At 38.7% G+C, this 16,869-nt stretch overlaps 1 protein-coding gene across 1 annotated transcript in view; it reads left to right on the forward strand.

Annotated features, from left to right (window-relative positions):
- LOC120500283 (cytosolic phospholipase A2 epsilon-like) overlaps positions 1-16,869 on the forward strand; it is a 33,812-nt gene that overhangs the window by 13,498 nt on the left and 3,445 nt on the right. The window contains exons 7-17 of the mRNA XM_039704928.1: positions 4,738-4,780; positions 5,243-5,306; positions 6,629-6,771; positions 6,929-7,018; positions 7,740-7,777; positions 9,383-9,518; positions 12,285-12,421; positions 13,600-13,822; positions 14,646-14,760; positions 15,569-15,706; positions 15,977-16,084. Coding sequence (XP_039560862.1) covers positions 4,738-4,780; positions 5,243-5,306; positions 6,629-6,771; positions 6,929-7,018; positions 7,740-7,777; positions 9,383-9,518; positions 12,285-12,421; positions 13,600-13,822; positions 14,646-14,760; positions 15,569-15,706; positions 15,977-16,084 — 1,235 coding nt within the window. The remainder of the gene's footprint in view (positions 1-4,737; positions 4,781-5,242; positions 5,307-6,628; positions 6,772-6,928; positions 7,019-7,739; positions 7,778-9,382; positions 9,519-12,284; positions 12,422-13,599; positions 13,823-14,645; positions 14,761-15,568; positions 15,707-15,976; positions 16,085-16,869) is intronic.

Raw genomic sequence — 16,869 nt, forward strand, 5'->3', positions numbered from 1 at the left:
TTGATGCCAGAAGGCAGATAGACCTTTCCCCTACTATTCCTAATTCACATTTCTTGCATTTGTGTGGTGGTCAATGCTGTTCTGCCCATCAGCTGGGTCTGGAATAAAGGTCTAAGCACAACTAGATTGATTAAATATGTGGTCTTGGTAGACTATTGAGAGGGTGGGTTTTTTTCCTTCACTTTGGAATGTGTGATGTCAGGAGTAATTAATGAAGGGATTTGTCTACTAAAATTGTAGACAATGGATTGCATAGATAAACTAGAGAGCTCTGGAAAGGTCTGAACATCTGAAGTAGTTGAGATGGGTCACCAGAAAGCTATGGACTCAAACCAACCTCTTTGTTGAACAAGCTCAGCAGGTTTTGGTAAGATTTTTCGTCAGTGCTGGATGGGAGAAATGTTGACAGAGATTAGAGATAATTTTCAGTGGGAGAGAGCCCTCTGATAACAAGGAGTATGGCTAAGCATGTGGGTTAGTTTCTAGAAATCCTGTACTGTAGCGGGAACAATGAGAACATACTTTTGGGGGGGGTAATATGGCAGTTTATTTCTGAAATTAATAACTATTCCCACTGGAAATTTTTCCTGATGCTCTTTATCCACAGTTTTTAATTTCTTCCCCGTCTTCATTCTAGATTTTATTAATTGCAAGATTTATTACATTAGCTTGTTCTTTCTTTCCAGCATTTCAGATGAATAATACTACACATGAAGTGTAACCCCAGGCCAGGAATGCTTCCTGGTTGCACCTATGATAGTGGCTTTGCTGCTCCTGTTTTTGTTTGCCTCTTAACTCACTGCAAAGGTTGTGTGTTGTGTTACCTTTACCAAAAAGAACATTATAACAATTACCTCATGTGACATTGGAGGGCTGTATGACAATTTGTTTCCACATCCATTCCTGTTGTATTTTATTTAAAATGGAAGAAAAGCTTCAGTTTGTTAGTGGGTTTCCACAACAGCAAGATGAACACCCTCTCTAGTCTTGCCTCACCCTTACGCCACTGCTGCAGCACCAGCAAACACTCTCCTCTCTGCTGCAGAGTAGCAGGCACTGAGGGCCAGATGTTTGATCCTAAGGACAGAGAGAGGAAGGCATGCTCCTTCCTCCAAGTGCCTTTTCACCAGCCACCAAGCCAAGGGATTGCAAATGCCTGCCCAATGTTTTCTGGGCCCATTAGAGGAGCCCAGCTGGCGTGAGAGCTGCCGCGCTTGGGCAGCAGGGACAGAAAAGGTAAGGCCGTTGTACAGAGGTTGCTGGTCCGTGTGCTTTAGTGCTTTTTGTGCTTTCTCTGGTGATTATCAGTGGTAACCTGGGCCTTCTCCTGTGTCTCCACGGGCAGGGTGCAGCATCAGAACGAGCCCATCCGCGTTGCCACAGGGACGGGGTCCCGCTGGAGCAGGTGGCTGCGCTCCCTCAACATCCCCCTGCCCTCCGACTTCTACTGAAGGCCACGCCTGACACCGAGGGGCCACAAAGAGGCTTCTGGTGAGCTGCAAGGTGATTTGAGTTCCCAAGGAAAGGTCTAAGAGGCCCAGGGTGTTTGCTGTACCTGCTCATCTTCTTTTTGGCCTCTTTTATCTTTCAGATGTCCCAACCTGACGAAGTGCATCTCTAACAATTCTTAGAAGAATGAAGGACCACTCTTACACAACCTTTCATCTCCGCTCCCTCTCCCTTTTTTTTTTCAAATGTGAAACAATATGTTTAAAACAAAGCCCAATTAACAGAAATAAATGTAAATAGGTGTAAAAAAAGCTGTATAAAAGTTAAATATTAATTATTGAAATATGGCAAAAGAAATATTTTTAGAAAATAAAAGTATTTTTTTTCTTTCTGTAGTTCTGCTGTGTTATTTTGAGAAATCCTCCTCATGTGAAGGGGGAACCAGCAGATCATGCCAGCCATTTGGCTTGGGTACTGCTGAGAAACCCTCAGGCTGAGTCTCCATCAGCTGGGGGCCAAATGTACTGTTTGTATTTATGTATGGAGGAGCACTGAAGGCAAAAGTTTTGAGTTAAGAAAGAACCTTTGAGGTGAATACAGCTTTCTTTACTGAAACCATCCCCCATGAATACCATCCCCCATGCTTCTCTTGGGTTGTCATAAAGCTCAGAAAAGTAGCCTGCATTATTATGGAAGCTACTAAAGGCAGGGAAAGCTGGATCTGACATGAAAGAATTCAAAACTTTTACATAGGTATCAAAAAATCCAGATTCCCTGGTGAAATGGAGCATAGTAGCCTACTCTAAGTGAGAACTGCAATATAAGAATCTGTGTGACTGTAAGTTCCTATTGCAAATTACCCATTCCATTATGTAAAGCATAATCTAAAAATGAGAAGGCTGAAGTTTGATGGATACCAGGTGATGGGAAATGATTCATAGAGTCCACTGCAGCCTTAGGCATTCCTGCAACAGACTTTTAGTGAGGAAGACTGCCCAGAATCTCTGTTTTTGTCTTTCCCTGCTACAGGTCATTATATACTCCTAATTCTCCTAGTGAAACTGAGGTCCGCAATAAAAAAAGCCCACAAATCACAAACTGTGATGGAGAAGAGAACAGGAACATAGTCTTTGTGATGAGAGCTGTCTAACAGCAGGCTGGTTGTCAGAGAAATTACCAGCTAATCCCAGCTAGTGGAACTTATTCAGTGCTCCAAAGGTAGGCTAAATATTCAAAGATCCCTGCCAAGCTGAGCTCTTCTGCACCCAGCTCAGCTATGTGTCTAGCCACAGCTGATTTCCTAAGATTCAGAGAAAGATGAGTGCCCTTTCTTTTCTTAAAACAAAGGTATGGACCACCAGGTTAAAAAAAAAAAATTAAAATATCTGTTTTATGCTGTGACTTGCAGAAGCCTTGAAATTTGGGATATAAAAGTTAAAAGAGCAGCATGGGGAGTAACTAACAAGTAACAGCAGCTGGGCTTCCTTACAGCGGTGGCAGCAGAGGTGACAACCCAATAGAGACATCTCAGCTTTTTGTCCTTCATGACCGAGGTGTCCTGGCTCTTCCCAGGGGCCTTCCAAGCTCTGCTCTGTGCTGTACAGCAATGCAGGGTCTGCCACCCTGTTTGAAGGTCATGCCTTGGACCTCCTAACTTTGAACCTAACTTTACACTTTGCCGATACCAGCAACTCAAATCATACTGCACTTTACTAGATGTTTACCTCCATGAACAGATTTCTTTACCTGTCTTTGCATTTTCATTCCACCAGGCTATGCAGGCTGAGGTCTTCTAATATCTGTCATGCTGTTTCTTGCTTTACTTGATTTTTAATGAGGTCTTTGAGGATGGTGACACCATATGTCATGTAAGGTTACAACTATTTGACTACAAAATAGTAATTAAGTACAAAAATTTGTGTCTGAAATGAAACTTATGTTTATATACATTTACAAAAATGATGTTTACATACATTTACCTGCATGCAAATGGAAACACTGAATATATTTTTACCAATTCCTGACCAATGTTCTTTGAACTCTTTAGAAATACATTTAAAAAAAAATTACATAATTTTCAAGTCTGTAACTGAGGGTTTTTGACCAGAGGTGTTTGCTTGAGTTTTGTTGTTGATGTTTTCTTATAATGGAAAGTTCTTCCTGAATGTTCTGCAGTGTATTTAGACTGTTCATATTTTTCTCTTAAAGGAAATATTAATATTATCCTAAAGAAAATACTGACTTGGAAACAAAACTTTAAGCTGTTTATGAGTTTTGCAATTTTGAATGAATGCTATCATGTGTGTTTCTACTGAAATCTAAATGTTGTGGTAAATTTTCACTTTAAGTGGATAAAAACAATGTCATTAATTTTAAAGGAATCGGATTGTTTAGTTTCAGCTGAGATAAAATACATACATTAAATACAGAACTATATGAGACCTCAAAATGTGTAATCCATGGCTTGCAAAGTCTGAATAAACAGCTCATCCTCTCTGCAGCAGGCTGGGGAGTCAGTGCTCAGTCCTTTTCAAGTTACATATGTATGTATTCCCTTTGGTGCAATCTCAGTTCTTGAGAGATTATATTAATTTATGATGATATGATTTATATGAATTTACATCTGTAATTTAATGAAATTGTAAATTATGAGATAGCATTAATGAGACACTGCCTGATTTTTCTGATGGAAAAATATTTTAGAATATAGAACTTGTTGGCTGCAGTATATGAATTCACCCCTGCTCCTAGATGGAGAAATACATGTATCATTACATGTATTTACAATTTACAATAGATGTATAATACATACATCTATTACAATCCCATATGTGATTTGCAGATCACTTCATACAGGTAAGTAGAATTTTTCCTGCCATTAGGGAAATTTTTATAAACTGTGCAAAGCTAGGCAGTTGTATTAGAGACAAAAACCTGGGTAAAACTGTGTAATGCTCAAAAGAATCAAGATGGTTTTAACAGCTGCAGCTGCCCTCAAAATCAATGTGTCTTATACCAGTATTTATTGCATGGTTTACTGAAGTAAATGTGTAAGACCACAGGAGTATAAATCCAGCTTCATATTCTATTGTGAGTGGATGGAAAAAACTGCAATTCAGCTCATCATCTAATCCTAAGCTTTAAAGTATTTTTAAGTGAGAATGTTAAAGTCAGAAATTTCAAAGGTCATGTAAGAACTGATGTGTTAACCATAGACTTAAATATTTGTCCGAGTTTTCCCACCTGTGACATTATTTTCCTTTTTTTTTTTCTTTTTTTGTTTTTCAGTCTGGACTATCCTGATGGCATTATTACAAATGGAGTACTAGTGGTAAAGTACATATTTATTATTATCTTTCTTGTGTCAGAATAACAAGTGTTCATGCTTCTAACTCTGGAAAATTTCAGCTGTGTCCCAAACCCAACACTGCCACCTACTTTCTTCTCTAAATGATAGGCTCAGAACTATCAGGAGCCTATCAGGAATGAAGAAAGTGTTACAATGCTCATAAAAATGGTCCCATATGTTAATACACTCATTATTTTGAATAGGGCTCATCTTCTTCACTTAATTGTCTCTCCAAATTCAAGCAGCTAATGAGTTGTTCCTCTTTATTTCAGTTTTGGAAAGAAATACCATATAATTATTGTCCTCGTGTTATCTGAAGACATAATAATAGATAATAATTGTCTTGCTCATAAATCAACCAGAGGGGTTGGCTGGGAGCAGTATGAATCACTTGCAATGACATTTACACTTCTCTCAATCATCCTTCATCCTCTCTTGCTGCAGGCACGTGAGGTTTCCTGTTTGGAGGTTAGAGTGGATACAGGGAAGCTGAAGCAGCAATCCACAAGTGAGGTTATTGCTTCATTAGCCTATTGTTCTTGTGTTGTGATTCAGCCATTATAGCAGATGTTGAAAAAAATTAATAATCTGTTGTGCACATTGCCCTATCTGTGTCATATAATACTTAGTTTTGCCATGTCCCACCTTGCAGAAAGATTGGATCTGTCAAAATTCAAGTTCATCAAGAGCTTAGTTACGTGGCAAGTATTAAACTGATGCGAAAATAGAGCCACATATACTAAACTGAGACCCTTGGAAAAATGAGGTTCATTCTCTTTGTTTATTGTTTGTTCAAAACAATTTTTTCTAAGTAGGTTCTTTAAAATTATCATAACTAATATGTAGAAATATTATTCCATGTGTTTGATTTGTGTTTGAGTATGTAGAAAGTTTGTGCATATTTAGGGTTCTGAAGGAGACTTTTTTTTGGTTCCTTAATAAATATAATAAACCTAAGTTTAAATGCAAAGTTGTATCAAAGGGGTCTTTACAAATTGCAGGGAAGCCCTGTGCTACCATAGAATCACCAAAACAGTACTTTGTCTGTAAAATATAGCTCTAACAAATACAGCAGAATTCTTCACTAGTTTTTAAGTTGATTTAAATGAGCTTGTGTAGTGCTGCTCCTGGGACAAATCTCAAAAACTTATTACTGTTCTGAGTTAATTTGTGAATGGAAAATTGACTTCTATGAAGAAAATGGTAGCAATGACTGAGTTGCGTTATAGGAAGTTTCAGACTGAGATGTGATACGGGGAGGAAAGGTTAGTGACCTACAATTATATGTCTCTTGGTGCTGATCTTGCAGGAGAACACCATAAGATCTCTCTGTAAACATAAAGGCTTTTCTATACAAGAAACACAGCCTTCAGGTTGTTTCAGTTTTGGTGAAGTGGGGGCGCATTCCAAGTAGTCTGAGTTTTGGGTTTATAGAGTTATTTGTTAGTCTTAATATTATAAAATGTATGCTATGAACCAGAACAGACTGACATCAAATAAATTACTTTTATGTAACATGAATAATCCAAAATGCCTCTAAACTGACACTCCTCTACATGCAAATCTTGGTTTAATTTATTCAAGGAAAGCAGCTAACAAATAGCAAGCTGTAGTATTTTTTAAATCTGTGAATTCTGTACATTGATTATCTATATAGATTCATCAAGATATTTTAGATCCGTTTTCAGCCTGTTTTTACTACCCAGAGTAGACTTAGTCAGTGTGGTGTAAGAAAAATTCAACAAAAAGTGAAGGTTGTGTTTTTTAATTAGTTATGTATGTTTGCTTCTAATAGCTAAAATTTTGCTTGTTCCTTGCCTCTCTGTTTAGACCCAGAGCTTACATTTACAGTGAAAGGGTCACATGAAGGAACCCAGAAGATTTTGCTGGACTCTGGCCCCAGCCTTCATATAATCATATTTCACTGCATCATCAACGACCAGACAAGACTGGATATCGTATTACCAGAAGAGGTAAGTTCTCCTTCTGTCTGTTATTATTACTCAAATGAAATTAGAACAAGAAATTAATAGAATAAGTAGACTGAACTAGCCTTCTGAGTGGAGAAGTTCTAGAGATTATAAATCTTTTATGTGTTCATACCAAATTGCTTTTTTTACTTTTTTTTAGCTGGCTGATGGAAATGAAACAGAGAAATCTGGAGTCCTTTCTTTCCCCCTGAATTCACTCCCTTTGCAGAAGGAAATAATACTAGAAGAGGTGAGTGCTGTGAACCTTTTGAAATATGTATTTTAAAATATGCTTAATATTGTCCTGCTAGAAATAGTTACCAAGTAAACAAAATCACTGTATAAAATTGTACAGCTATTCAGTAGAAATGTTAAAAAAATTTAAGGTTGCCATATTCAACTTTAAGGAAGAACATGTTAACAATAATTTTAATAATACCACAGTCATTGCAAACCTGCATCCTACAGTTAGATTTAAGTGGTTTCAAGGAACAAGAAATGACTGTCAAATGCACACCCATTCAAAACCACTTTTTTTTAATATATTGGGGGGATACTGGCTAAGAACTGAAAAAAGACCCATCCAGATTATGAGCTTAATTCACATTTTAGTTTGTCTAAATATTGATATTGGGGGTGGTTCTGTGTGTATTTTTTTTTTAAAAAATATTTTGATAAGGTAACTTTTCTCATTCTTGTTGCCCCTTCTAAATGTGCAAACTGGAAAGTGGTGTAAACATGCAAGCTGGTGGCACACTACCTGCCCCAAACACACAGGCTTGTTAGGGAAGAGAAAATTGGATTCCAGGGCAGGGAGTGAGGCTTTGGTTAATGGTATAAAAAGAACGTCCTTAGCCATATGATTTATTACTTGAGAACCATCTCTCTCAGACTGAGCATTGCCTGAGTTTGAAAGAAAGAAATTTTTTTATAATTTGGTAGTAATTATCTTTACCTTTCTCATTTTCCAGGATAATTCATTTCACTTGTGCTTGACAGAGAGAAAATGGTAAGATAGCCTCTTCTTGTCCTGTCATCCAGGACTGCTGTAAATTAGTTATGTAGGCTTTTTCTGTGATAGGTGCAGAGATGAACACTGCGTGAGTGCTGTGCTGTGCTCACGTGGTGCCTGAGGTAAGTGCAAGGCTGCTGCACTTCGAGCATTGTGCAGTTCAGCAGCAGTCTCTGAGCCTTCATTCAGAGTAAATCAGCTGGCTTTATGCCTGTTGTTCTCTCACATCAACAAAACTGTACTATTCACATATTATTTTATTCCCCGTTTATGCCAATTATCAGATCTGTAGAAGGACTGAAATAACCTCTACCAACTTTGCCAAATCACCAAAACAAACACGGGGTAGCCTGGCTTCTGCCCCTTCTGCTTCACTGAGCAGAATGGGAGCAGAGACCTGACCAGCTGCACTGCTGCAAACTCCCTTGCAGTGACAGAATTGCACCAGTGATAGGTAAAATTGAAGACATTTTATGGTAGAGCTGAAAACTCCCTGTGGTTCACAGCATCCCCACTATGGGATGAGATACAGAAGAAAAGCGAGGTGGATTTTCACAGCACAAGAAAACTTTGTGTAAATGGAGAGCTACCTGTACAACCTCAGCCCATGACAAAATATACTGACCTGTATATTTAACAGACACAAATATAGAAAGAAAGCAAGAAAAATGTTAATCTACTGCTAAAAGAGTTTGGTTTTGTGAGGTAAATCATTTTATCTTATTCTGTTTTCATAATTACACTGTGTGATAAATCAAATTTGCTGTAGAAGAGAGGTTAGTAGCATTAATCCTTGAAACATTCATATTTGTGAAATATTGGTGAAAATTATTTTCAGGACAGAGTTTGCAGCCACCAGAGGGTGATGTGACCCAGAAGATTTGGTCAATATTTAGTGTTATTCTCAGTAATAAGTGTATTTATGTTGTTGTAGGCACATAACATTAGCTGCAATTTGATTTGGTTTGCACCTTTTTTTCTGAATTTTCTTTGCTGTGCTTAACATTTCTCAAGGGACAAAATTCCATGTGTCTGCACGTGGGAAGAAAAAAGTGATGAATATTCTTGTATGTTGCAGGATGAAGCTTGTGAATACTTATCTAGAAATATGTTCAGGACACAGGTGAAAGGCTGGAATTCCCAAGAGATTGAGTAGGGGGTGATGCTTGCCCTGCAGTTCAAGCTTCATCACATAACACATTAGAACCCTCACTTTAAGTGCTGTTAGTGGATTGTCAAAATGTGAGAACAAATGATGATGCCATCACTTGAATTTTCCAGGGTGTCATAGTGATAAACAGGAATGGATACCGAAAAAAAAACCCTTTTGAAATTACTCCTTTTGGTGATCTTTTCCTCACTTGTGTGTCCTGTCTTTTTGTCCATGTTCACAAGAGATCTAAAGTACCTTGGAAACTCTTCTTCATCCTCACTGCTATTTCTTGCTGGCAGTAGAAATGGGTTTTCTTGGTTTTTCTTCTTTATCAATAATGCAGACTCGGAAATAACTTGTTTTACACATTTTTATTATTATCTGTGCTACAGATGTTGAAATCAGATATAAATGATGTGTGCCTTAATTTGCCCCCTTGTCTGTTCCAGCTCAGGAAATCTGGATGTGCGCTTGGGGTTTAGCCTGTGCATGGAGGAACAGGACTTCCTGCGGAAAAGGAAGAAATATGTTGCTGCTGCTCTGAAAAAGATTCTTAATTTGGAAGAGGATCTGAAAGAGCATGAGGCAAGCCAACAGTACCTGGCAGCAACTGTTCTCAGGGGATCAGGGCCTGGCTTACAAATTCAAGCAGCAAATAAAATCCCAGTTTAATTAGTCCTGCTGGTCTGGGCCAGGCATGGTCACCTAGGGCAAGGCATGAGCAAGAGAAGCAGTGGCCCGTTAATGTAGCAGTTCAGGGAGGCAGGATAATGTCTTTATGGAATTTTTCTTCTTTATCAATATGCAGACTTGGAAATAACTTATTTTACAGATTTTTATTATTATCTGTGCTACATATGTTGAAATCAGCTATAAATGATGTGTGCCTTGGTTTTCCCCCTTGTCTGTTCCAGCTCAGGAAATCTGGATGTGCGCTTGGGGTTTAGCCTGTGCATGGAGGAACAGGACTTCCTGCGGAAAAGGAAGAAATATGTTGCTGCTGCTCTGAAAAAGATTCTTAATTTGGAAGAGGATCTGAAAGAGCATGAGGCAAGCCAACAGTACCTGGCAGCAACTGTTCTCAGGGGATCAGGGCCTGGCTTACAAATTCAAGCAGCAAATAAAATCCCAGTTTAATTAGTCCTGCTGGTCTGGGCCAGGCATGGTCACCTAGGGCAAGGCATGAGCAAGAGAAGCAGTGGCCTGTTAATGTAGCAGTTCAGGGAGGCAGGATAATGTCTTTATGGACCCAAAAACTTTTTAACAGCTCCTCAAACAGTCCATTCCTGGGTTTATTCTGGGTATTGCTCATGGGTCTCAGGAGAAAAATTTATAGTGGGCAAGACTGGAAGAGCTGGGCAATGCTGCCTGCAAAACAGAGGGCCTTAAAACACAGACAAGGTGGTGGCCATAGCACGTGTGTAAAGGGTGTTGAGGAAGAAACTAAAATTTTCACAGACGTCTGAATAAAAATTCTTCGAGTGGTGTCTGCAGCAAAACAGCTGTATTGTTGGGAAAAATGAGGGATAGAATAAAACCATCAGTCTGGTGAAGAAGAGTGGATCTTACAGCATCACTGAGTTGTAGATGAAATAGCTGTTTGCAAGTTTAGCTGTATCACTTTGGACTCTGTTCCTGCCTCTGTAATTGAGTGATAAGCTTTGCAACTGCTGGTGCCTGACTGGGTTGCTGACAGAGAAGTACAAACATAACAACAGCAAGAACATTCTTTAGCTGACAGTTTAAAAAAAGAGTGCTGTGGAAAATATGATTCAAAATATTAATTTGGATTTCAGAGCAGAGAATAATACAGGAAACTAAGTTTTCAACAAAACTGAAAAGAACATTTTTAACAGCTGTCTGAGAGATTTCTCACACATAGAAAACTGTTTTCTGTCTGTGAGTTTAGCTCTATCACTCTAGAACCTGTTCCTGCCTAGTAATTGAGTCATAAGCTTTGCAACTGCTGGTGCGTGACTGGGTTGCTGACAATCAGAAAAGTACAAACATACCAACAGCAAGAACATTCTTTAGCTGACTGTTAATAAAAAGAGTGCTGTGGAAAATATGATTCAAAATATTAATTTGGATTTCAGAGCAGAGAATAATACAGGAAACTAAGTTTTCAACAAAACTGAAAAGAACATTTTTAACAGCTGTCTGAGAGATTTCTCACACATAGAAAACTGTTTTCTGAATGGTCTAATTACTGTGGTTCTCCTATTCATGGGTTTAACTTTAGAAATATGGGAAAATATCCCCTCTACTTTATTAACTGACTTACATTTGAACTGGAAAAAAATCTTTAGCGTTTTAACTTATAAAAAATAGGTTAGAAAATGTAAACCCCAGAATATAATTTTTGGAGTTTATTCTGACTTTAGTTAAGATTATGAGATTTTCCCTCATTATTATTTTATAAAATTTCCTAGATTTAAGATCTTAAAGAGTTTAGGGTACAAAGAACATCTGTTTTCTCATTTTTCTGATCTTTTGTTTTTTTCATAGAGCAGGAGAATTATTTCCTTCATGCTCTATTCATAGACTTTGGAACACAGATTTCTTTAAGAAATTAGAAGCTAATACTTGAAATGTATAAATAGACATTTTCCATGGGGCGTGTAAGCATCCACACTCTGGATGCTAACGGAAGCAAAGGGTGTACTAGATCAGGAAAAGATAAGGAGAAGAATGGTCTGTCTCTTCAATTACACTTGGCTCTTGGAGGGGGAAACCCTATCAATGACTGTGCTTCAGGACATAAAGCAATTAATGGCCTGAGGCCAGGAAGGCTTTGGCTATTGTGTGGTCTGGCTGATTACAGGGTGCTGTGCATTCCTGTGTGACACTGGTCATTGTTAGAGGCAGAATCATGGATCCCTAACCTGCTCCAGTGTGGTAAATCCTGTATTCTTTCTGTGACGGCTTCTAATAATACACTTTGTGAAAAATTCCAGGGTGATGAGATAGATTTCCAGTTGCATGTTAAGTAAACACCTTCCCACCCCATCCGAGAGGGTAAGACATAAGCCTTCCTTCTCGCAGCAGTCAGGTGGTGGCAAATGAGCCTTCTACAACAATCACATCCTTTCCATCCCAAGTAGCATCCCTGCTTGTATCACTGCCTGCACCTTGTTATCTGATTTCTGCAGTAATGGCTATTTGTGCCTAATTCATGCACAGCTTTTGCCAGGTGGTGGCAAACGAGCCTTCTACAATAATCACATCCTTTCCATCCCAAGCAGCATCCCTGCTTGTATCACTGCCTGTGCCCTGTTATCTGATTTCTGCAGTAATTTGTGCCTAATTCATGCACAGCTTTTGCTCCTTCTGCCTTGCTGTGTTGACCAGGTGCCAGTGGTGGCCATTACGACCACCGGGGGAGGAACGAGATCACTCACAGCGATGTACGGCAGCCTGCTGGGCCTCCAGAAACTCAACCTCTTAGACTGCATTTCCTACATCGGGGGTTTATCGGGTACCACATGGTGAGAATGACCCACACAAGCTTTATGTGTTCTCTGCTCAATACTGTTGTCTATGTACAATACTATTAGCTTGTATGGCACTTAGCAAAGCAAAAGTATTTCTATTCTCCCCACAATCTACTCTCTGTCCACCTGGAGCAAAGAAACAAAACATGCTGAGTAAGAGATCAATCACCACACTCATCAACTGCTTTTGTCAGCACACTGACTCAGTCTATGCCTGATATCTTCATCTAAATGCTCTATTCCCTTTCCATATTGTATCAGTTATACCTTAGACTAAATACAATGAATTTGTCTTTAGACTGGAAATTGAAGAAAGATGGGAAGAAGAATTTATGCCTGCCATTTGCTGGTTATTCTCACTTCCATTTTGGATTTACAGTGCATCTCTCTCTGGTAAAAGATGAATTTGGGGCTAGAGGAATTAATATTGTCACAAAAGGCCAACAAACGATATAGAGTTACTGACCTTGGAGAGACTGAAGATATGGTGGCTTGTTGTGAAGTGCTCTCTTCTCCCAGTGGGCATAGAGCAGATGATGTCATACTTGAAATAACTGAAGTATTTAATCAAGTAGGTTCTAGGTGCCCCCACTCCTCTACACCTGTTTGGAAGTGGAGAATTTTTTTTTCACTGAGTTGTGGGTCACTTTATGTAAGTCCAAACTTCAATGGTAGGTTTTTCTTTTAACTTCTCTGTATGTATGTGGAGATATGAATGTACCTGTCTGTGCTATGATTTCAAGGGGACAAGTAAGAATGGTCATATGAGGACATGCTCAAAACTGCCCAGGTTTCTTGCTGGCACAAGTCATAGCAGGTATATAGGAACAAATGCAGGACTAGAGCAGAGTAGTAGTGACTGCTCCCTAGAATACTCCCCACCTTCCTTCTTCTTCCCCACATTCAAAGGAATAGATTTGATGAATACTTTGAATTTGATAGCCTTGGGTGTTGGTTTCTCTTCTCCCTTGAATTTCACTGTAACTTTTGAGACCATTTTATCACATTCAAACCAGGAAAGCTTGGAGGTTTTGTTTGCTCCCAAAATGAGAGTATTTTAAGTGTGAACCCCATAAGAATTAAGAAACAGGCAAACAGGTTGCATATCTGTTTTCTGAAAGCAAACCACAGCATTATGCCTCTTTCACTATTTTCTACTAACATTTCTTCAGGACCATGGCAAACTTATATGAAGATGCTAATTGGTCACAAAAATATCTGGAGGATGCAATCAAGGAAGCTCGCAAGCAAGTAACTAAATCCAAGATCTGCTGTTTTTCTTTGGATTGTCTGAAGTACTATTACAATGACCTGATGGAGAGGACTAAAGAAGGACATAACACTTCTTTTATAGACCTTTGGGGTCTTGTCATTGAATCCATGCTACATGATAAGGTATTGCTCCTTTCTTCCACATAACTGCTGAGCTTCTATAGCTACAGTGGAGAAGAAAATAAATCCTGGAAGCCATTCCATACTACTGATGCAAATAATTAGTTTAGCAGTTGATTAAATATTAAATATTCAGATCCATTATCAGAACACTGCTCTACATTTAAAGCGAGGTTGACCTTGAACTGAAGCAGCCATGTCATACCAGTTAAAGGTGTTTTCTCCTTAAAAAAAGAAGTACCCTGAGAAAAAAATATCTTGAATTGTAAATAAATCATTTTAGACATAAAATATTCTGATTAAAAGAGGAACTTAAAAATCTGAAATAATTTTCTTCTCTGGCATAAATGAAGGTATGCATTTATAAAGTGACCTGCATATGGAAATGGTTCACAAATATGATACCAAGTTTTAAGAAATTTTGTTAATTTAAAAATAATATATCTTAAAGGGTTTCCTTCTGGTTTAAGTTTGTACAATGAAGTTTTAAATTGTTGTGTGCAATAGAATATATTCTTGAATATGCATATATTTGCAAAATACCTTAAAATACAATCAATTCTTTGCTAAGACCCAGCCAAGGCAAGAACTTCAGCTTCTCTGCATATCTCAAAATCTGAGAACCCATATAGGGTGTGGCTGCTTCTTATGGGATACTTGCCAAGTTTGGAATACCCCATGGCAGATATTTCAGAACAATCCAGTTACCTGGGAATGGAAAGGAGAACTTGGATAAGGCTAGATAGGGTTGATCATTCACATTATGTTATTTGAAGTGCAAGTTGTTTTTCACCTCATTCCATTAACCCTTTTTAATCAAAACCAGAAAGACGAGCATAGACTCTCGGACCAGCGGCAGGCAGTGGATAATGGCCAGAACCCACTGCCCATCTATGTGGCCATCAACCTCAAGTCCAACTATAGTGCCCAGGCATTCAGAGGTAAAGGTTATGATTTAGATTTCTTGACAAATTTATGATTTAAATGGTCTAAACTAAGATGATGTGGATATAAACAACTTTATTAATGCAACAGTATTTTCATTGTAATTGCAAATAAAACCCCCAAAAAGTCATTAGATTTTCAGATAATAGTGACCAAAACTAAAAAAAAAAAAAATCTAAATGTGTTTTGTGTTTAGAATTTGAGTTTTTTATTTTGCTAAAAGTGGGAACACAGACATACCACAGCAGATGTCAAAGTCACAATTTATCCTGTCACAAAAGACTTGGAGTAAAAAAAATTCTTATATGGTCCCATGTGGTGTTATTTTTAACAATTAAAGAAAAAACTTGGAAATTTTGGAAAATGTCAGGAAAATCACTATTTCCTCAACTGTTAATTTTCACAGTATCTGTTTAACACGAGCAGCTAAGCACATGACACCAAGTGAATGCTAAGCTCTCTGTCACTAGAGCCCTAAAGGAAACAAATTATGCATGAGCAACACATACTTTGGGGTAAGATTAAGTCTATTAAGGGAGTGCCTGTGGTTTCATTCAGACCAGGGGTTTTTTTTTGCTGGAGGTTGCTGTATCACAGCCTGGAACTGCCCTGCCACAGTGTGGAAGGACCTCATGGCATCAGTACTGCCAGCGATACAGATACAGCCATGGCTGGTGAATGGCATGCTATGAACTAGCCAGTGTCTTCCTCACTGGGTTTGCTTCTGGAAACTCTTCTGTTTAGTATGATCTAACATGTTGTCTAACATGTTGCTTTTTCATGGTCTGGCTGCTGTTGCCATAGAGTGGCTGGAGTTCACTCCTTATGAAGTTGGTCTGCTGAAATACGGAGCATCTATTCGCGCAGAGCACTTTGGAAGTCAGTTCTTTATGGGAAGGATGGTGAAGCAGCTCCCAGAGACTCGGATCTGCTATATGCAAGGTGACTGTTGCCTTGGGGAAAAGTGGTCTACTGGAGAGACAGCTGGTATGGGCGAGCACATGGTCTGTGGTGGACACCACTGGGAAGACACCAGCAGACAGGTTGAGCGAGTGTGAGTTTACACTAGCAAGGATGTACTCATGAAGTATGCCCACAAAGGTATCCATATAGACAGAAAGGAACTATCCAATGGGAAGAACTGAAGGTATCAATTAAGATTCTTCCGAGGCCACTCCATCAATCAGCTTCTCTTCCTCTTTCACCCTATAGGCATGTGGAGTAGTATATTTTCCATAGATGTGATGTATGTCTGGAATTTGGCTGCTGATTCAGAAGATTTCTGGTGCAGATGGACCAGAGACAGAGTAAAAGATATAGGTGAGATTTTAAGTTTTTTTGCAAAAAAAAAAAAACAAAAACCAAAAAAACTGGTATATGCTGTTTATGTTGTTTGAAGATGTCTAATGCATAAAGAAATGCTGTCAAAGTCAGAGAGTAAAAGATGAGGAAAGAAAAGCAGAGATGCCAACTAAGAATTATTTTTCTGCCTGATTTAAAACTAAATTGTGCTTCTTTGGAAAAGCTGTGTAAAACCTATACATTTTCCTGAAGGTCATACAGACACAAAACCAGTCTCTATCAGACATATAAAAATAATATTGTATCAAAACCACATATTCAGATTGTTAAATTAGGATATGGTCCTCCTTGGCCAGTAATAACATGGGTAGAGAAAACAGCTCTTGCAGAAGGCTGATTTCTCCACTGAACTACCCATGGGGAAAGCTTGCTCTTGCTGTTAATTGCACAGGGAACCTGTAGTGACTGGTCTCCTAATTTAGTTGATGCTGACTCTGGGTGACACTGACATGCATTCTGAAGGTGTCCTATTGACAGGTCTCCTGTGTATTTTGGGACTGCTCTCTCCCCTCCACCACATGGTACAGTAGAGGTGTGGGCATCATTTGAGGAAGCTTAGAGTGGAAGGTGATCCTTACTGCCTGGCAGCCTGCTGCCTGCAGGTAGCTGGTCATTTAATTCACTGTCTATTGCTGAATTTTATTTGGTGGCATAGACCTTAAGGGCTTATAATTATGTTTGATTAACTTTGGAGTGGGGGATGATGATACCTGTCATTATTAGTCACTCCATTTTTCAAAATA

The sequence above is a fragment of the Passer montanus genome, unplaced genomic scaffold (assembly GCF_014805655.1).
Source record: "Passer montanus isolate IOZ18808 unplaced genomic scaffold, ASM1480565v1 scaffold18, whole genome shotgun sequence".
Taxonomy (NCBI): domain Eukaryota; kingdom Metazoa; phylum Chordata; class Aves; order Passeriformes; family Passeridae; genus Passer; species Passer montanus.